Source organism: Equus caballus, chromosome 3 (genome assembly GCF_041296265.1).
Source record: "Equus caballus isolate H_3958 breed thoroughbred chromosome 3, TB-T2T, whole genome shotgun sequence".
NCBI lineage: Eukaryota > Metazoa > Chordata > Mammalia > Perissodactyla > Equidae > Equus > Equus caballus.
Window position 1 is genome coordinate 57,550,244 of NC_091686.1, and position 22,571 is coordinate 57,572,814.

At 37.0% G+C, this 22,571-nt stretch overlaps 1 protein-coding gene across 10 annotated transcripts in view; it reads right to left on the reverse strand.

Moving 5' to 3' along the window:
• The window catches only part of ARHGAP24 (Rho GTPase activating protein 24), a 719,869-nt gene that overhangs the window by 106,513 nt on the left and 590,785 nt on the right, over nt 1–22,571 (reverse strand). Inside the window, exon 1 of one of the 10 annotated variants that reach the window (XM_070263501.1) lies at nt 936–1,009. The exons of the other annotated variants lie outside the window; for them this stretch is intronic. Within the exon in view, the coding sequence (XP_070119602.1) occupies nt 936–966 (31 nt within the window). The 5' untranslated portion in view covers nt 967–1,009. Of the gene's footprint in view, nt 1–935; nt 1,010–22,571 lie in introns of those variants that run through there. 10 annotated transcript variants of the gene reach the window in all.

Below are 22,571 nucleotides of genomic sequence, written 5' to 3' on the forward strand. Positions count from 1 at the left end.
TTGTCTCTTATTTTACAATTTAAGCCATGTAGTGTAGGATCAAGCAATGCTTCTGTTATATTCCAAATTTGTATATTTCAGAGACACTGAACAACCTTCCACAAAGGTGATTTTGAAAATTCTAAAAGTGCATTGTTGCATTCTCTGAGAAAGTTAATTAAATCTCCAAACTGGTTAAGAGTTAATAGTTATTTATAGGTTTCTCGAGAAAGTGTACTAGGAATTAGAATTTGTAAAAACTGTCCTTATTTGAAGAGCACAATTCTGAAATAGTACAAATAAAAACATGTATTTAAAAATCTATAAATAGGCACTAAATTTCCAGAAGCAAATATAAGCCTAAATTAGGCTGTTCATGTAGATTACAAAACTAAAAGGCTAGGGGAGTAATATAGCATTTAACTTAAAGCAGTATAATCAAGACCACATATACAAACATTAAACTCTACAAAAGGAGGCATAATGAATCTAATATGTACAACGAAGAAAGCAAATCCTAAAATGTCTTCCTAAAATGCATTGGCTAATAATGAATAAATCTGAACACTAAAGAAAGGCTATTCACCTTAAAGAAGAAAAGTGCCTTCAAGCCTCACTTTTTTCCCTATTTCCTTCTAATATGGTGACTTCAAGCCACTCTTGGAGTTTCTTTGTATTTCCTGACAGACATAAAGAATCTGTAATTTTAAAATTTCCAAACCCATTTTCACCGTACTTAACTGTGTAAAAAGCAGCAAATTCTAGAGATTATATTTATGCACTGAATTTATTTGTGCAGGCAACAGACAGTAAACTGAAATAATAAGACTTTAAAATAACAATTTTAGTTGATGCAATAATCTCCCTCTGAACTCAAAACCCCTAACTCTAACCCAAAAATTTCTTAATCAAGCTTCCAGATATTTCTAATAAGGAAAAGAAATCAATGATTTTACCTTCCATATTTTCTAGAAGAAAGTCAAACATTCCACAACTTGACAGTTCCAAATTCAATCTTCCTTCATCATAGGTATATCTGTGGAAAGCGGGTTCATTTCTCAACCTCCAGAGGAAAGCTAACCCAGACTGGAGGCTTGCTTACTTGACACTCATCTCCCCTTTTATCTGCCAAGGGTGAGAGACCAGAGACTACACATAATACTCCTGTAACTCCCCCTTAACAAATGTTTAGAAAGCTAGTCTTGACAGAAACTGATTACAGGGATAAAAATCACACCCCCTTGTCCCCTCACAACAAAGGGCTCAACAATGAGAAGATTAAAAGACAGGCTTTGAAGTGGCTTACTGTCCCTCTGGTCTTTAAAGTCAAAACAGGCACTAAGTTTTTTCCCTCATTAACTTTCAGCATCTTCTTGTTTAAGTGGACTGGAATCTTCAAAAAGGGATTTGTTTGAGAAAGTCTGAGCAAAACTTTGAGAGACAGGCTATCGGAAATAAATTGGAATTGCCAATTCATGAAGCAATGATTGGGGAAGTTGAGAGTGTTAATGAAATGAATACTAAATTTTGCGTTACTATCAGTAATGACTTAACCCTACATTTTCTTGCTGAAGATTTAAGCACTTTTTACTTTTCACAAGAACAGATGTTATAACTAAAGTTTTCACACACTTGCCCTCAAAACAATCATGGGAGTTTTAAGCAGGCAAGGATTTTTTGTTGTTGTTTAAATCTCTACTTCGCAAATAAAGAAATTGAGGCATAGAGTGTTTTTTTACTAAAATGCACAAAAAACTATAGGTCAACATGCAATAAAACCAGAACAAGCAGTTTTAGTATACTTAATAAGTGTGTCAGACAAAACGCAGGGGAAAAAAAATAAAGATTGCATGGCTTCTCAATTTGTTACATTTTCCTGACTTTCGTTTATTTGTGTGTTTGGATTTTTCACTATGTGGCCATACCATTTTTCTGGACACTCTCACCACCTTTGTCTCCCAAACCTTGTACTATCTTGATTTCTTCATTTCTCCTAGTCTAGCTAATTTCTTAAGGCTTGGTCATTGGGCCTTTCTGTGTAATGATGTATTATTTTCCTTCCCCCAGTGTAACACCCCAGTAAGTGTACCCTAGGACCTACACTAGCAAAACTAGATGACTCTGGCCCCTGAATAAGCTCTGTTCTTTGATTTGGGGCTTTGCACATGGCATTCCCACTAGTTGGAACAGTTTCTTATCACAGTGTTTCTTTAACCTCGGTTGCATATTGGAATCACCAGGAAAAGGAGAGGAACCATACCATAACACATTTTACATGCAATCCAGGTGAACCAGTTGATTCCAATATTCAGCTAAGGCTGAAACCCACAAAAACCTATCAAAATTCTTCCCATCTCTTCAAATACTATCCATAAACCCTTTTGGCTGTACATGTCCCTTCCATCTTTCGAAGTTCCTCTTCTTGCAAATTTCCAGTGGTCCTTACCAAATTCTTCTTTGCATGCAGACGCCTCTGAGTCCTTTTACTCAATGATAAGTTTAGAAAAGGACAGGTGACAGTCCCATTCACCATGCCATCTTTAAATCCCTTTGTGCCCTCAAACTCTTCCTGCTGATTCGCTCGACCCAGACCATTCAAACCCAGGGCACGGAGTATTTAAATATCCTCAATGTCTTTCGTCACCAATCTGGATCAGTCCAGCAAGGTCTTTCTCCCCCTCCCAGATGGCAGCTCCAGTGCAGGGCATTGTGTGCTGTGCAGTCTTGAGCTCTGTTTTGCCCAGCAGTCTGGTCTCCAGTCTTCTCTGGGTAAATCCTGCTTTGGTTTCTGTTTGGTTCTCATTGGAGACTCTAGTTTTACTCCAGGACCTCATTCCAATTGCTAGGGTTTGGATAATTATACACTGATTTTGGCATGCCATTTGACATCAGCACTGTCCCTTTCTATTCTCTGCTGCTATAGTCTAGCCATCTATTAGCAACTCCCTACATTCTCCTGGAAAATCTTCACAGAATACTTTCTAAATTCCTTGACCATGTAGACACTGCATCTTGGTGGACTCACTAAGCTGGTGGGCAGCTGGACCTGCCTCCTAGCCCTGATATGGCTCCAACTGTAGGAATTATGCCAGGTCCCAGATCTGTCTTCACCTACCCAGTGTGTTTTTTGGCTCTTAGAAACTGCCAAGTGTTAAACTTCAGCCCTAGTATAGATAAGAAGTGCCTCTTACTTAACTCTGCTGTAACATTTCACAAAGTGTGTGGCACACACTAAGTGCTCAAACTATTTTCAATATTTTGTTAAGTATAAAATACACAAGCTCAATATTTTTTTAAAAATTAATTCTTCCTTATTTAAGGTTTCTATCTTTCCTCCTCCTGGTTCATTTCACTCAAATATTTCAATATTCAGAATTAAAAAACAGAATACAGAAGAACCATAGGGCTTATGATGAACATAGAGTCATAGAACAGAAAACGGGAGAAAAAGACTATTGATTAAGCGCCTAGTAGAAACTAAAAGCTTTGCATATATTTTGTCATCTAATTCTTACAATAACCCTTGATACTGATAATTTTTTCAAATTTTAAAGAAGAGGAAACTGAGATTAAACAACCTTATGTGTTCCTCCCAAACTCATTCAACTAACAAATGCTAGACACAGATTTGGAACCCAAATTTATCTAGCTCCAGCGCCTTTGGCTTTTCCATTGCTAACCCAACCAGAGGGTTGGAAAGACAATCTAGTATAAATTCTTTATTTAACTAATAAATTAACTGAATAAATGCCTGAAATGGGATATTCTGACTTTTAAATCCCCCACCAAACTCCAAATTCCAATGTAAAAAATATTCCTTAAGGCATTTCCCTTTCCTGAAGGTGCAATATGACTAAGGAATGTAAAGATACAACAAACATAGGAAATATCACTAGGTGAGTCACCAAAAGCTAGTATTCATGTTTATTATTCTCTGTGACTGGTGTCCAACTTATTTTATTCATAGTCTGTCAATAATTTGTTATTTAAGCATTAGTAATTAATTTTCTGCTTCCCTTCCTAGAATGTAAAATCCACCAGAGTAGGGACCAAGTTTTTTTTGTTCATGACCATAATCTCAGAATTCACAGTAGATGCTTAATATATATTTGTTGAATAAGGGAACAAATCAATTTATTAATTGCAACAACTGTATAATGTAGTATTTCTGAAAATGTATGCTTACATCTTCATCAACACATTAGGCACATAGTTGTATTTTGGTGACTCCTCTTTCAACCTTTAAATAATTGCCCAGATTATCTGTTTCTTACGATCTTCCGCAATACGTTATCTTCACTTTCATCAACATAGGTCCTTGATTTTGAGTCACTGATTTTCCTCCTTTTGTAGTTCCCATTTCAACTTAGTTCAGACTCATGCCTCTCCCTTATTCACTGTATCCATTGGTGACATCAAGACCCAAGGAAATCTTCCAGGAGAGTTTCGACCTCATTAGGAAGGTGGACTGGGATCATCATTTTAAGGTTTCATTAAATTTTTATATAACTTTAGAAAATAGCCAAAGTAAATTATCATTTACATACCATTTAGGTTATCACTTACATACTATTCAGAAGATACAAGTTATTTTGAAGGGCTTAATGTTGTTGCATAAAAATAATTGTAAAATTCCTTTAATTTGGGCCTAAAACTGAACTAAAACTGCCAAAACTAACCATTGAGAATTATGCTTAACGGGAAAGAGGTGAGCACTAAATTTTGTAACAATTTACCAGAGGCCTTAAAATACGTAGCCTTGTTTTGTTGTCAAGTCTACCATCTTTCATGTTTTCTAAGACACGAAAATATTTATCGTGCTGATTATGTTTAGCAGAATGAAGACTCAATTCCCCACTCATGACTGACATTGACGTGCATTTTGGGGAGAGGCGGTCACTGGTGCAGAAAACCACCACACTTATGTGTTATGTGCCGCCATTTCCCTTCAGCCAGCTCTGGTTTTCAAAGGATTAAACTGCTCAACAAATCAGTTAAATAGGGAAGATTTCAACTTAGCAGAATATGTTGTACATGGCCACAGATGATTATAAAGAAATTATCTTGTCAATGTAGGTTCACCCTTGGTAAAAAACTATTCTGATGAATGTTGTCAATAATGGGGTAAGCTATGCATGTGTGAGCATGGGGGATATAAAGAAATCTCTGTACCACTATCTCAATTTTGTTGTAAATCTAAACTGCTGTAAAAAAATGAAGTCAATATATATTATATATTAATATAAATATATTTATTGACATGTAGAAAAACAAAACTTATTAGGAGTTGGTACATACAGTGAAAGAAGAAATGATGCTTCTATGCCAGCTTATAGTATACTGTGTTATATAGTGATCTTCATGCCAGCCATGAAGGAGCAAGGGGCTGCAATAGAGTGTTGGTTGCCATTGTATGATCTACATCACAAACCTGATGATAGAGCTAGTAGAGAACTGGAATCCAGTTCTCTGTGTTTGTTTTCCCAGGTAGAAAGTACACACTTGACAATTTGAAGGCACAACAAGCATCGCTGACTTGCATAGTTAGATCTGACCAAATTGACAATTCTTTGAAATCACAATCTGACTGTGAAATAATGTAGACTTGAGGAAAAGAAAGAAAACTTACTCAGAGATTACTGTAAATCATGTAAAACACTATAGACAATCTGTTCTTCCACTATTGTTTAGTTTTCTTGTTTTTTTCTGCTGGGAAAGATTCTCCCGGAGCTACCATCTGTTGCCAATCTTCCTCTTTTTTTCCCTCCTCCGAGCCCCAATACATAGTTGTATATTCTAGTTGTAAGTCCTTCTAGTTTTTCTATGTGAGCCACCACCACAGCATGGCTAGTGACAGCTGAGTGGTGTGGTTCACTGACCTGGAACCAAACCTGGGCCACTGACATTGTGAGAGTGCCGAACTTTAACCACATCAGGGCTGGATTTTGTTGTTTTTTTTAAATGAATAAACAGCACGGAGAGGTTAACAATTATAAAATAAATGAAACACATACAAACCTGTTGCCCCAACAAATCATTTAACTTTCTCACGTTCTTTTTCTATTTTGGTTATTATCTTCAGCACAAATACTATTTTATGTTGTTTTACCACTTGCTATTATAATTGTAATTAATATTTATATTTGAAAAATATGATCTTTTTATTTTCAATGCCTCACGGTTTCATGAAATAGAAAACATTAATTAATCTAAGGAATGACACTAATAACTTTAAGAGGATAAAAGGAAACCAAAATAGTTATTGCCCTGAAAGTCTCTATTAATTTTTACTATTGGAACTAGATGTTAATTTCCCCGATTTGATCCGTAAAGTTATACTTTTACGAGTCAATATCACTTGTTGCATTTATATAACTATAACACTTATAACATTATAACATAATTATAACATTTATATAAGAACTAGATAGTGATCATAGAAAATCTATGCTATGATAAAGCTAGGCATACACAATAAAGGTAGGCAATGTGTTGTACAGAAACAAATTGTATCTCATTGTAGGTAATGCAAAGAAAAAAAATTCCCAGAAAGTAATTTTTAGAATTAACATAATGCAACTGATACGTACATGAAACACAACTTTACTGATTATGTTGTCTTGGAAAAAATGCAAAGAATAAGATCATGATGTTGAAATTTCATGCAAAGAAAGCCAAAGATGCTCTGCTCATTACTAGACATAGTTAGTATGTTCCTATAAAATATATACAAGTGTTCTATTTTGCAATGTTTTTCTCAAGATAAAATTCCAACACCCTTATTCAGCAGCCATCCTTTGTAATATTTCGACAGGCACTGAATTGTCTGGTACTGTACTCGGCTGAATTGCTTAGCGGAGATTGAATGCCATGTCAATTTTTCATTCCACGTTTTTACACAGTTTCTTCAATGCTTTCACAAAGGTGACATCTCATATCATAAAGCTTGGCCAAAGGAGAAAAATTCAAGGTTGTAGAGAAAATGACCATAATGTAAAAGAAGTGTTATATTGGAGATGAGGGGAAAAAACTTAAAAATTGCTTTTTTATTAACCTCTTGAGGGATATAATTGGAGGAGCTTCAAGAATAGCACGATGCTCTGTGATAACAAATACTCTGGACTTTTACAGTGAAACAAATGGATTGTGCAAGATCAGCAATGACAAGGCTTGCATATTTTATTCTAAGATGTAAAAAATATGAATATAGGATCTTTTTAATATGTATATAATTTAACGCCACGTCAAAACTGGCTGAAAATATTATCTGAGCCTGGCTTGACTTTCATCTATTAATAAACACTAATTACTAGTATTTATTAATAGGGGTCTAAATGTAGAAATTTTTTCTCTCAATCATAAAAGATGAAGAAAATAGCAGCAATTGATATTAATTGTAACTTTAAAAAATTGACTCTCTCTTCTGTAGTATATAAATGTGGGCTCTGTAACTGATGTGGTTACATTTTTTGAAATAGCTGGACATGTAGTCTTCCTGAAATCTTCATCAAGGAATTTTCACCTCATTCTATTGCACACTGTACTCAAGTTGGTCTTTTAAAAGAATTTCACAGCTTCAAACACACACACACACACACACACACACACACATCTGTCATATACATGCAAACTGGAAAATTAAAAGGATGAAATAAGCTTTTCGGAGTACTTTCAATTACTTGAAATAGATTTAGTAGATACAGGAATAATTCAGCTATATATTATGATGTATCTTTCCTTTCATATTAAAGTATTCCATGTTCCATTTTAATTAGCTGCAAAAAACAGGGTTACTTCTTAACCATTTTAACACCGAATAAAGAGTATAAAACCCTGAGGTATGCATTAAGCTAATATTTAGGTAACTATCAATTCCTGGAACTGTAATTCTGTATATTATCTTGTTTACACAATCATGGATCAAACTTTTCTTTTACTAGTAAACGTAATGCATGAAACTTTGTAATGTATAGACACACATTAAGTTTTCTTAAACAATTTATAAAACACCTAAGTTTTTATTAGACATAAAACTTTTTGATAGTTTGCCCCTACTTAATTTCATTATATTTTAGATTGGGTGAAACATGCCATTATGTTCTTAAATTTCTATTTCAAAATAAATACACGTACCCATTACTCATTTTTCTTTTTCTATACCACCCTGTTATTTATGTTGCATATAAATAACAAGTAAACAATGGGAATGAAACAAACCAAACAACAACAAAAATCCACCTCAGGCTAACAGACTACAAATATTTAAAACATTTTTTAATGAGCTACCACATTCTGTTACACAGTCACGAGAAGTCACGGGAAAAAAAGATTGATGATAGATATAGATAGATACAGCTCAAATAGTGTCTATAAGTGAAGAGTGACATGAAAACTGAAACTAATAATAATGTAGTAGTTGACAAAGTACATTAATCTCAAAACAGGTCAGCCTCAGCCCACTATCTTTTCATAGATAAAAGGAAAGGTCCAGTGAAGAACAATAGAATTAGACAGAGTGCAAACTGACAAAGGATCTCTCTTTGATCGAACTTTAGTCAGGCTTCTCCGAACTCTCTTTTCAGCTAGGTCCTGACTCTTGACCCTCTGTGGTCATCTCTGTATTGTCCAGTTTTACCAAGAATCCTCAGTGAGGTTAGTCAGAATCTCCCACCCCCAATATCCGATGGAGTTCCTCATCCTCCACCATGCTCGAGATGATGTCTGATCACCCTGGTCTACCTTCAGCAAGAATACTGTTAGGTTGCTTTAGCCAGAATCCCCTCTCACCCCTGATGTTTTCGCTTTGTGCTGGAAGAAAATATTGCAGCTTGATTTTATGTAAGAAAATAAAGAGAGTCAACGTTAGCAATGTTTCCAATGTGATTGACCCTGGCACTTACACTTAGTGCATACATCAGGTGATCAGTTTTGCTTCCTGAAGATGGTGCCTCTTGAGGGAAGAGGAGGAGTTTCACAAGGCGAGGGAATTGAGAGCAGAGATCTTACAAGTATATTTGAGCTTTGAGCTTTTTGAATGTATTATAGTTTATGAACACATGATTCAGTGAAGTAATGGATTCGAGCATCAATTTTAAGACATCTAGTCCATTCGTGAGGACTAGTTTCTTAAAATTGATGCTCGGATGGCCTAAAAAGATTCCTTCCAAGAAAGCAAGGACTAAAGAAAATGTGGATAATTCAGGCATAAGCCAATTTCATCAGGTAAACTGCAAGATGAAACAATCTACTCGAGTCTGATGAGAAGTAGGCTAAAAGCTGTGAGAATATAAGAAGATTATTTGAAACATATATGTATACCTGATATTTTTGTTGACAGAGCTTGCCCTGGGTGTATGTTGGTTGTACAGTGTGTATATTCTGCCTCTGTGAGATGATGACTTATCTCAGTTACAATGGTCACTAAAATAATCACTTTTACAAAGTGTTAAAGATGTTGAAAAATAACGCCATACATTAAATATGTTTCTTTCATTTAAATCAAGATTTTTGGGTATTATTCACAAAGTCGTTATTTTTAAAATACAATTTCTTCTGCTACATGTTTCTTTGACATGAACTTCCTGACTTGTGAGTGTTAAACAGAGGAACGATATCAACAGGATATAACAGTTGTTTTGGTTCATACAGGACTTTTTCCCAGAATGTTAACATTTTGAAGGAATCAGGGACAAGCTTTCTCACAATCAAAGACACAGCCTCAACAATATCTGAGAACCTTAAGAACAGAGCTGAGAAATCTACAGAAGTGCCTTCCTCCGGTAGTGGCTTATTTAGGAGTTTGAGAACTGTCAGCTTTCCAATAGCTTGCGCTGCAAGCGCAATTGTAGAAACCACACGAGGCATTTCCCTCTCACTTAAACAATGGGTTAAATAAGAAAGTCAATACCTGGGATAAGACTTTTAATTTTACTGAAAACGGTCTCTATTAGAACAAGTACCCTTCCAGGCCTACATCTTGAAGGAAGAAGTATGAGCCCAGGATTCAAGGCTGCAAAGGACTGACTGACTGACAGTGATGCGAGGTGCCAATGCCCGCGGAGACTGAACACGGCTAATATTTGTATGAAGATTGCTATCGTTCTATTTGTGCTCTATTTTCAAATTGCTGTAGGTCGTGAGTGATCTCTTGTTAATTCTACGGGAAAATCCAAGCCTTAATATTTTTATTAAGTAATTTTTCAAGACACAGGGTTTTTCAAGAACTCATAGGGAGCACAATAGCAGAAGTGACTGATTTAATCATCCAACCATAAAAATTATTTTTTATGCATGTTTTATAATAGAAATATATTAATAAAACTTATACAAGCAAATAAATACATTTGCACAGGACTGCATGGTCAATTTACTTATTTTTTTTTAATGAAGAGGGAGCACAGTCAGAAATGTTTTGAGGTCACTGGTCCAATCGATACTACACTGCATGGAAAGGAATGAATAAAAGCAGACATCTTCCCTTCATGGAAGGGAGGAACTCTCAATGAACGGGTCAGGTAACAGAAACACAAGACGGATATCCTGAAATATAAATGCATGAAATTATGTCTCATGAAATGAATGCTTGGAAATAAAGGCACGGCAGACCTCGGTCATGAAGCAGACAAGAATGGAATCGCTCATTCTGAACATTCTGAACACCCTGTGGCAACGTTTATCACATTACACTCTGGTTAGTTTTTACCGCCCTCCACTCCTTTGTGAGCTTCTGGGACAGGGCACCACGTCTTACTCAGCTTTGTCAATCCTCTGTGCTTGGCAAAAGCCCTAGTACATAGTAGATGATCAAAAGCATTTGCTGAGTGATTAAAGTGACTTATGAATAAAGATGTGTGCTCACATGGAAAGGGAATAGGGCGAAAAGAAAGAAAAGAAAGAAGAGAACTAACACATATCAAGGGGCCATAATGTGTCAGAAGGAGAGCTAGGTACTTTATTACTCTAAATTATTGTCACAGCTCTCCTACGAGGTACATATTCCCATTTACAGAGAGGAAACTGAAGCTCGGAAGCTAATTTGCTAACCTAAAATTGACACAGCTAGTGAGTAGCTGAGCCAGGTTGCAATATGATCTGACTGGGGAGTCCATACTCTGGGCTCCCTCATACTGCCAGTAAGGGGTAGGACCTCTGTTGAGGGGAGCTATAATTATAAACCACAGCCTTTTCACGCATAACACTCATGCCAGCCACAGGATTCTCTGAAGTCCAGAGCCTCGGCAGTGTTATGGCTAACTATGACTTCCCCACCAGGGAAGAAAAATCAGCCATTAATAATTTACCCCTCTTTTATAGTTCAATTCCAAGGGATTCATTTGAGTTTATTTAAGACATGTTTTAAAACAGAGTGATTTCAATATTAACGTGTTGATTGATGCTATCTCTCTAATGTAAAATATAAGAATTAGGAAATTCAAATGTTCTCGTGAAAGAGAAAAAGTTCAAGGTTACTAGTCTATAATCAAAACATAACCTATTAGACAAAAACAAACACTCATTCAGCCTGTTTGAAGTATGTGAGTAAATAATTCATACATGCTTTCACAGTTCTTCCTGTGGGTATATTGGTCACTTAGACTTAATATGTGGCACACACTAGACCTTGGTTAAATGTCTAGTTTAAAGAGCAAATGAACTTGAAAAAATATTGGCTATAATCATTATTTTTTAATGAAAACAATTTCTTCTTACCCCTATTTTAGCATAATAATGTCATTCAGCAATCAGGAGTCTTCAAGAGAGTAACCGCATGGATAATATAATGTGCCTCTTTGTTGGTGAGAGGAAGGGTCATGAGCCACCACTGTTTGTCCTCAAGCATGGGGGGAATTAATTATGAGACAAATGAAGCTTAAGCTTCAAGGCCTTTCAATTGCATGGGCCTCTTCCAAGGTCCCAGAGGAACTATATCAACATGCTCACCTGGTCACATATTTTGGCAAAATTCACAAAATTAAGACATTTTAGCCACAGTCTGTTAAGTTCCCTCTTTCCATTCCAATTTACCCACCATCACACTTTCCCCTGGGTCAGGTAACACTGGAGTGGCCACCAGCAGTTTTGGTACCCAGGTGAGGGGAAGTTGCATTGGGAATACATTTAGCGCAGGTTTAGTGGAATATATGTATGTAGTTTAAGGAAAAGCTGAATTATCCTTTCATTCTTTCTGCAGAAAGTGATATTACAAAATAGGTGCCAAATAAAGAGGTGATAAAAGAGTACTCAGTCAAATAAGGTAGGAAAGAAGGTGCGTTGGGCATTTTATATGTAACAATCCTGTTCTATTTCTGGATTTGTGATGCTTGCAGGTTATTTGTCACCTGTCATAAATTAGCAATTTGTCCTGAGTACTTTTTCATTCTAAAACAATAACTGATTTCTTATTCATAATTTTGTATTCTTTCTCCTAAATATGACTCCCAGATGGTATAAGTTTTAGGTCCCTCAAAAATTACTGAAGAGAGTAATCTGAAACATTTGTAGAGGTTAAATCCTGAGGGTGTGTAATAGATTTATATACATTCCTAGAAGAGATGAGAAAATCAATACCTTTTCTCCCAAACAGAAATTAGTTAAAAGATCTTTATTCAAAGGAGAGAATAAATGAAAATAAATTCAAAGGAGAGAATAATAAGTCTAATCTCATATCTACTTGATAATTCCCCCTCTTATTTCAACATTACCCTGGTCAGCAAACAGAAATACAATTGCACCATTTAGTAAGTGCTATTCCGTACAAGGAAACTTGAAGTAAACTCATGAAACAGTAAATCATGAAACAAAGTATACTGTGACTTTTCAAACAAAGGTGGTATTATTCCTTCCTTGCCTCCTCCAATCTCTCCTCCTTGATATGTCTGAAAAATATTTCCTCTGTAAACACTTAATATCAAAGGAAAGGAACCTAAAACCTTCGTTAAATAATTAAATATTAATATACAACGTAAGTGGGTTTAAAATGTGCTCAGAGCATAAGGTAAAACCTGTAGACACCTGTCTCAATGTACAAACACCTGCAATCTCCAAGCGCTATGTTCACACCACCCCTAAATCTGTGAGTTCATGGAAAAGAAAAGTCTATGCTAATTAGTGGACTGTAATTCTGAAAAAGTTAACTTAACCCATAAGCATTGAGGCAATATGGACAATAAGCTGCCATAGACAGACGGACACACCAATGAGAGCTTTCACGGACAAGTGATGACAGGTCAGCAGAGGACGCTGAACTTACAATCCTCCTGGAAAGCAAAATCAACAACTCAAGTCAACCTGCTTCGTAGCCGTACCTAATGAATGAGTTCATCTTTCAGGGCCGGCCCCGTGGCCGAGTGGTGAAGTTCGTGCAGTTTGCTTCAGCAACCCAGGTTTTAGGCAGTTCAAATCCTAGGCACGGACATGGGATGGCTCATCAGGTCATGCTGAGGCAGCATCCCACATGCCACAACTAGAAGGACCCACAACTAAAAATACGCAACTATGTACTGGGGGGCTTTGGGGAGAAAAAGGAAAAATAAAATCTTTAAAAAAAATTTCATCTTTCAAAGAAAATTCGACATAGACACATAAGAAGCCTTAACAATACATGCAGGAAGTCGTTTCATGTTTCTAAACACAATTGGTTGGCAATATTTAAGTTTAGAAAAAGAAAAAAGAGACAAATCATATATAGTATATGATAATATAAATAATGAGGGCACTTTTATTGCTCTCCTGTAACACTGATGTTACCGCTAATGATAATCATCACTGCTAACATTTAAGCATGTCTACAGACAGCTCTACCTGCATTAACTCAATTAATCCACACAACATCTTAGGTAGCTACTTATTCCCATTTTTCAGATGATGAAATTAAAGCACAAAAATATCAAGACACTTGTCAAAGGCACAAAGCCACAGCTAGAGCAGGGATTCAAATCCAGACAGTCTGGATGCACAGCCCAAGCTCTTCATTTTGATGTTGTATGTTTAATGAGCTGATCTCTAGGTCTGCTCTAAAGAATTCTAATTTCAAATATTTACCCTGAAGCCCTAATAAAATTCTCCCGTTTCTCTGACACATGCTTCAACTTCAGCTTCAGAAAACAGTTCCCACAAATCTAAAATAATCGGCTCCTTTAACAAGATGTTTCCGTTAATCTATAAAAGAAAAACCAAATTGATTATGGAAATGTATTGGAAAATAAAAGCTTTGCCTTTTCTCCAAGTTGGTGTAAAAACTGTGCTCCCTTCTTCTGTTCACAAGTAGATGTCAAATTGGAGAGCTGAAAGTCTTTCAGCTTTATCTGTCTTTTTGTTTTTTCCCCAGAACAGGACCAAAGTAATTTAGAGAGTTAGATGATCATAGAAGACATGAGTCAATCGCAGTTGAAGGTGTCATTCTAGAACAATGCCTGGGAATTAGAGCAAAGTGAAATACCAGAGTCCCCTGCAAAGTAGGATAGAAATAGAATGGTAGCACGCTATTCTTGGAATGAAGATGCTGAGGGCTGGATGTATTGACAACCATTCCCAACTCCCCAATACCTGGCTGAGTTTTTCTAGAGACTGGAAAAGAAGGCCTCTCTCCTGCCATGTGACAGGGTTCTGGGCAATCAGGTAAGCAGACAGCTACACGCAGGAACACAGGGCAGTAAAAGGGGAAAGATGTGACTGTTGCTCCCTGTCATCTCCTTTCCCTGTTTTGAGGCTGTAGCAGCCCTTTTGTGTTCACAAGGAAGGGCAAGGAGAATCTCCGTGGCATCAGCTTGAACCTCAAGAGCCACTGAAGCACCATTAATAACCACCTACCTCTGGGCTCCAGGTTAGGTCAGAAATATAAACCCCTATTATTTCAGCATTGAGGTCAAGTGCTCTCTCGTTTGTTGACAAATACAACACTAACTGATGGACTTTGAAGGAAAGGAGAGATTGGTAGTGGCCAATTGGATTGGTAAAGGATCATCCATCCATCCATCCTACTCCATAGGCAGTAGGTAACAGTTGATGTGGAAACAAGGGTATTATCATCATATTTGTATTTAGAACAAGTACCCTAGTAATATTTGAAAGATGAATAAAAATGAGAATTTGAAATGTCTTTTAAAGTGACCCAATTATGGTTGATTTTTTTTGTTTTTTTTTTTTTTGGTGAGGAAGACTGTTGCTGAGCTAACATTTGTGTCAATATTTCTCTATTTTGCATGTGGGACACCACCACTGCATGGTTTGATGAGCAGTGTGTAGGTACGTGCAAGGGATCTGAACCCATGAACCCCGGTCCGCCAAAGCAGAGCACACAAACTTAACCACTACGCCACTGGGCCGGTCCTATGGTTGATTTTTCAAAATAAAATTTTCATTTTAGAACAGTTTTAGATTTACAGAAAAATTGTGAAGATAGTACACAGTTCCCATATAACTGCTATTTACATCTTACATTAGTATTACATTAATATGGTACATGCGTCATAACTAATGAACCAATATTGGTACATTATTTTTACCAAAGGTCATACTTTATTCAGATTTCCTTAGTTTCTACCTAATCTTTCCCTTTTCTGAGATCCCCTCCAGGACACCACATTGCATTTACTCATCATGTCTCCTTTGGCTCTTCCTGGCCATGACTTCTCAGACTCGCCTTTTGTTTGATGACCTTTACATTTTTGAGATGTATCGGTCATGTATTTTGTAGAATGTCCCTCGATTAGGATTTGTCTGATGTTTGTCTCATGATTAGGCTGAAATTATGGGTTTTGGGGAGAAAGACTACAGAGGTGAAGTGCCCATCTCCTCATATCATATCAAGAGTATATACTATTAACACGACTTATCACTATTGTGTTAATCTTGATCACTTGATTGAGGTATGTTCGTCAGGCTTCTCCTGTCTCAAGAAACTCTTTTCTAGGTCCAGCCCAGTGGCGCAGTGGTTAAAGTTTGTGCACTCTGCTTTGGAGGCCCAGGGTTTGCATGTTCGGATCCTGGGTGTGGAGCTATGTACCACTTGTCAAGTCATACTGTGGCGGCAGCCCACATACAAAAAATAGAGAAATACTGGCACAGCTGTTAGCTCAAGGACAATCTTCCTCAAGCAAAAAGAGGAAGATTGGCAACAGATGTTAGCTCAGGGCCAATCTTCCTCACCAAAAAAAAAAAAAAAAAAATTGTTAAAAAAAATACATATACTCTTTTCCCACCTTTCTTTCTGTACTTTCTGTAAGGAAGTTACTATTCACAGGCCATATTTAAGAATGGGAACTTATGTTCCACCTCCTTGAGGGCAAAATGTCTATATAAATTATGTGGAATTCTTCTTCACAGATTTGTCTTTTCTCCTCCTATTTATGAATGACACAAATTCAACCATTTATTTGTATTAGTAATAACTTATATTTATTTTATAGTTTGGACTGTAATCCAATATTACTTTATTTATTTTGTTACTCACATTGTTCCAGTTTCATCTGTTGGGAGCTTTTTCAGTTGGTTCTTTTGTCCCTTTGACATATGCCCATAATCGTGTTTTTGTTTTCTGTAATAGCACTTCCTTACCTTCTGGCCCCACACAATGCTCTAGGCTCATCTTATATATTTCCTGCCCCAGTCCTAGAATCAGACATTTTTCCAAGGACCCTGGTCCCTTGTTGGAGAATGGGATTAGAAACCAACATCTGGGTGCTTATGTATGACTGACTTTTTAAAAATTAAAAATTAAATGTGAGTGCTATTTCAGCTTTGCACAGCTCATCTTCTTCCCCTGTAACTTGTTCTCTTTCCTTCTCCCTTAATATCCATCCCAGTTGCACAACATCCCCATTGGCCTCTGTATGCTTTTTGCACTACGGTCAGTGGAGGAAATGTAGATGCCCTACAGTTAGGGTGTTCTAGTTACAAGGCTAGCAAGATTAAACAAAATCACAACATAAAAAACCAACTTCATCCTACCCACCGGAATTTTGTCACCATTTCTATGCTCACGCCAGACTGTACACTTCCAGATCGAGTCTGACCTCTGGGGAAGAATTCTCTTTTGGGGCTATATATCACAATCCCAGTTATATATATAAACTCTCAAGGAATTAAATATAGAACTTTAGATCATCTAGTAACTATTACCTGATAATAATAGCACTAAGAATTGAGAGTTGAATATAAAAATAGGATTCTAAAAAAGAAGGGAAGCTGGAACTTCTAGACACTGTTATGTTGCCATTTTTTCCCTCTCAAGAAAAGCACTGAGTAATTTATTGAGCAAGCTAAATGATCTGTGCTATTTTGAGAAAAAGAGGATGCCCCGGCAAAAAATTAAAATTAAAAAAAGAAAATCATATGTTTATTATTGCTTATTCTCAGATCCACTACAGTTCTGTCACCATCTCCCACTTCTGGCTGACTGGAAAACCAAATATTTTTAACATTAGCTGTTTGGCTAATGAACATAGCTCTGATGTTCTTGTGATTCTGACATCGGGCTGTAAATTCAGTAGAATCCATGACAATGAGGCCTAAATTACACTTAAACATGTTAAAGATAAGCATTCAGCATCTAAATAGTAATGACATTTTAGAAGAAAATAGAGCTCTTCAATCAGCATTAAAAATTTTTGTAATGATACTGCTATGTGCCAGGTGTTTTACGTAAACATAAATTATTTCATTTAATCCTCCCATTAGTCCTCCTGAATCAAGTGCTTTAAATTCCATTTTAAAAATAAAGATCATTTGTCGAAACACCCCAGAAGCATGCAGAAGAGTCTAGATTTAAAGACATTTTTCTGACGAAAATTCATATAGGGTACAGAACCACTCATATGCTGTGTATGTCAGGATCCCAGGGGGAAACAGCACATGCAGATTTTGGTAATCCATGGAGGGTTTAATAAAAAGACTATTCCCAAAAACATGGGCAGGAAGTAAGGAAACCACAAGGGCGCTGCCCCAGGCTGGACGTTGTAGAGTTATACCACGCCCCAGGGTGCAGCTAGCCAGAGGTGACCCACCCTCCCTTGCACTCAGAGTGAAGGAGTCAGGGGAACAGGCACTCTGCGCTTATTCTCTTCCCTCCACCCCATGCCTTGGTTAGGTTCTCCAGGGGCCAACTCCAGGCAAAAGGCATAGGGAGGTATGGGGTGGTCCTCACAGATCCGCCTGGTAGAGCAGAGAGAGGATGGAAGTGGCAAGGGAGGCATTAGGAAAGGGGAACGGAAGAGCTCAGCAAATGCTGACATTTCTCCAACTATTGGTTTGAGCAAAGAAATAACATAGGATTCATGTTCTCTTAAATATGCTAATTATTTATTTTCTGGAAAATAGACTTGAAAAATGGCAGCAAAAGACTTTTGCATGGCATCTTTCTAAAGGTGTAAGAATTAAAGATGAGTTTGTTCATGTAGGGGAGAAAAAATGGACAAAAACAGAAAAAATGCCCACAGCTCAAGCAGAGCCTTTGCTGGGTGACCAGGTATGTCACAGCAATGCCCTATCGCCTTTAAGATGTTTTGTCAAAGTCAGGAGCGTCCAGGCACAACCTGTTTGTGGGTGAAGTACTTCTGGACCTGAGAAATTATTCCAAGTTTCTGAAGGACTGTGGCCCTGGCTGTGGCCCTGAGAGGCTGAACGTGTTCAGACAAGTGACTTAACGGCTTTGGACCTCAGTTTCTTTCTCTAACTCTGCTACAATAGCGGATACTTAATGTTATATATGGATTTATTGATCAAATTAATATTGCATCTGATCAATGTAGAGTGAACAAGTAAATAGGCCAGCACGACAAAAGGTAGCTGTGAGGATCACAGAGACAGGGAATGAGAAAAGATATTACTACCCTCAAAAAACACTGAGCACACTGCAAAATAGATGTTTCCAGCAAATAAATCCATTTCTCTGCTCATTTTAACTGATTTTTGTTCTATTTTTCTTTTCATTGCCTTATTTACCAATGTAAATTGTCTAAAATCTTTAAAATACACAGGGAATGTCATCAATAAATACAAATGATAATGATTTAAGATAACTTTTAAATTCAATAATCCAACGATCTTTTGAATGTATTATAGGTGACTTCTATGAATTAATCCAATCAGAATTCCTTCTGAATGCAAATTATTTTAGTTGAAATGAATAATCTCTTTTATTTGTGTATATCTTGATTTCAATATTCCAGGCTTACTTCTAAAGTAAGTTACACACTTTTGACAAACATAAAATATCACATGCTCCCTGAGCATAGTTTGTACTTTACTGAAAGTGAACGAGTGATCCCACCTCATGTTCCAACTCATGAACTCTTAGGATTTAATTCAGCCACAAGAATTAATACCCTAGAAAATCAATAATTAGTTTTATAAGTTTTTATTCTTGAAATGAAGTAGAACAATATTGCAAAGAGATAAACAAGCATTCTTCTAAAATTCATCCCAACAAGAAAGCCAACAAGGAAATGTGTTCACCAAGAGGAACCAGCAAACTCCATCAAGCTGTTTCTCCAACTATGTCACAGGAAATCTGAAGAGCCTCTTAATGAGTGTTGGATGGGAACTAGGCCCGTTTGCTCACAGCGCCCAACACCACATCAAGGAGGGCGAGGGATGTGACATATGGAACTTAATCTCTCAAAATTACATTTATTCATTTCAAATGTATGCACATTCTTAAGATGTTAATATAAGTGATTTATTTTTAAGACATGTTAGTGAAAAACTTCAGCCAGAGTTCCTCTATTCCTCTAGCACATTAAAAGAAAAATCAAACAAAGAAGGAAATTGCAAATTTGCCCTACCTAACTGGTTTGCATTTCTGTGCACTTCTTACCTCTTATTCACTGCAAAGGAGCCTGGCCATGGAGACACCTCTGAAGGACTCTTTCTGCCTTCTCATCCTATCATTTACATTCTCTGCATCTCCTGCCCAAGCTATATTTCTGGATTTATTCATTAAAAAAATCTAATTTTCCTCCTTTTCAGAAAATTACCTGTCCATCATAAGTTTGGCCTCAAAGTTTTTGTATAAATGTCTTTGCCAAGCCAGGAGAGAATAATTCTATTTTTCTTAGAATTCAACAGAAATCTGTACCAAATTTTACATGGCTAATTCAATCCTCTTACATGATTGTACTGTTTTCTTTGGCAGGGCTATACTAAAAGGCTTACTCAGAGTTCTCTAACGCCATTCAGATTTTTATTCAAGGAGTAATAAGCTGTTCCTAACAAATGTTAGGAACCCCCAACCCTACCCCATACATTTAATTTGACAATTCAAAGTTCCTATTGCATTAACATAAACAGTAAAAAATTTATTGGAGTCCAAGTATATGTAGGGTACTTTTCTAGACCTTGGGGAGGTAAAATGTTATAAGACAAACTCTACAAGAATGGTAAGTAATGGTACTAAGGAGTGGATAATAACCTGGGCCAAAAAGTGGTGCTCATTCATTTAACTAACATTTGCTGAGCATCTGTTATTGCCAAGCACCGTGCTAAGTGCTGGAAATACAAAGATAAACAGGCAGACCTAATCCTTGACTTCACTGAGCTTACATTCCAGTGTTGGTGACAGATGATTTAAAAAAAAGGCCACAATAGCAAGTAAATAAATAGAGGACCAAATAATTAGAGATTGTGGTAAGTGCCACGAAGAAATAAACAGGGCTTTATGATAGAAAATAATGGGGTGGTAGCCTGCTTTATTTAGGGTGGTTAATAGAGGCCTCTCTGAAGTTTAAGCTGAGACCTGAAAGAGAAGAAGCCAGCCAGCCAAGCAAAACAGAGGTCTGTCAGGAGGAGAGGTGACTCCAAGTGTAAAGAGCCTGAATTTAAAAAATCCTGGCGGTGCACTTAGGAATCACCAGAAGGCCAATGGTACTAGAACAAAACATGTCATGGGGAGAGGGGCCCAAGACGAAATTAGAGATGGACTTTGTCATGCTGGGTCTATAGGTCATGATAAGGAATGTGGACAGTTCCAAGCAGGGGAGGGACAGAATCTGATGTTTGTTTGTTTGTTTGGGCAGCTGTTTTGTGGAGATTGTGTTTGAGTGGGAGAGAGACATTTTAGGAGACTATGGCAGTACTCCAAGTGATGGTGGCTAGTGCCAGAGAGATAGCAATAAACATAAAGAAAAGTTGAAAGGTTGAAATATAATTTGGGAGTAGAACTGATAGGACTTGTGAATGCGTTGAATGTGAGGGATGAGGGAAAATGGGACCCTATCAAATATTAGATGGATGGTGTTGCAAAAGGAACTGGTGGTGGCGTGCAGAGCTGCAGTTCGAACAGGTTACATTTGCGATGCATACTAAACAAGAGTTGGCTATCTGAGTCTGCATATCAAGGGACAGGCCTGGGGTAGGAACTCAGAAGAGGAGCTTAGCCCTGATGGAAGAGCTGAAACTCTAGCTGGGTATTCAAGGAAGAGCAGGACTTAGAGAATTAGAGAAGGATGAAGCCACTCGAGGTACTTAGAATTATGGGTTGATTTAATTGTGGAACAATAAATGATAACAACGGAGATTTCTTAAGGGATATATTGAAAGAAAAAATTGGTGGAGAAATACTAAGGGCCAGATTGAGAAAATCTTTAAATTCAAGCTTATGATTTTTTTTTTGGTTTAATTTTAGGGAGTTGTCAAGGGTAATGGAGTGGAGATGTGGCGTGGGAAGCGCTGTGTGAAAGAAGTGTTATTATTAAAACAACTATGACTATTCAAGTATAATTTTTGGAGGTAGGGAAACCCTTAGGTAGACGTGGGGATCTCTCAGGACATCATTTCAGTAATTGTGGTGCGAATGGATGAATGTTTGGGCCAAGATATGGGCATAGAAAGAGAAAGGAAGAGAAGAATAAAGCGAAATAAAAAAAGGAAACATCAAAAATATTTGGTGTCTGAGCTATCAAGGATGGGAAATAATTTGGTAAAACCATTCATACTTCTTTTTCTCCTTAACTATCCAGTGTACACCGGCAATGTGCCTACGCAGAGCACACCACATATGCCTGGCTTCGTGCTTTGTTTCTCCTAGAATGGTAGGCACTTCTCTACAAAGCAATAATGGTAGATAGACATCAGGACAAAACTTGTGAGTGCTGGGCCAGAGAAGTTCCGGCATAGAAATAAGGCATGCTGAAGGATGAGATTAACGTCTGCAAAATCTATGCTTTGTCCAAGGAAACACGCACAACGAAATGCGTTATCTAGCCCCTGAGCACAGCATTTAATCTTCTGTTCTACTTCATAGGAGGCGGATGATCACTAATGTGAATACTGCAAAAGTACACCACATAAACAAGTAATGAGAAAAACATAGTCACCAGCAAGAGTTAGCTGAATGAAACGCAGATTAGTAGTTAGTTTTATGTTTAATTTTGGTATTCTTGTTCTTATTATGTTGTCAAAACAGTATCTGACCTTAGGCAATTCTTTTCCTTTTTGTGCCCTGGTTTTACCCTCTACAGAAAACGAAATCATCTAATCTAGTGAAGTGGGAGAGCTTATGTTTGATTGTGCGTGTGTGTGTGTGCACATGCACACACACACAGAATAATATATATTCTTACAAGGAATCGAGGTGTAGAGGGATAACAGATATTAAA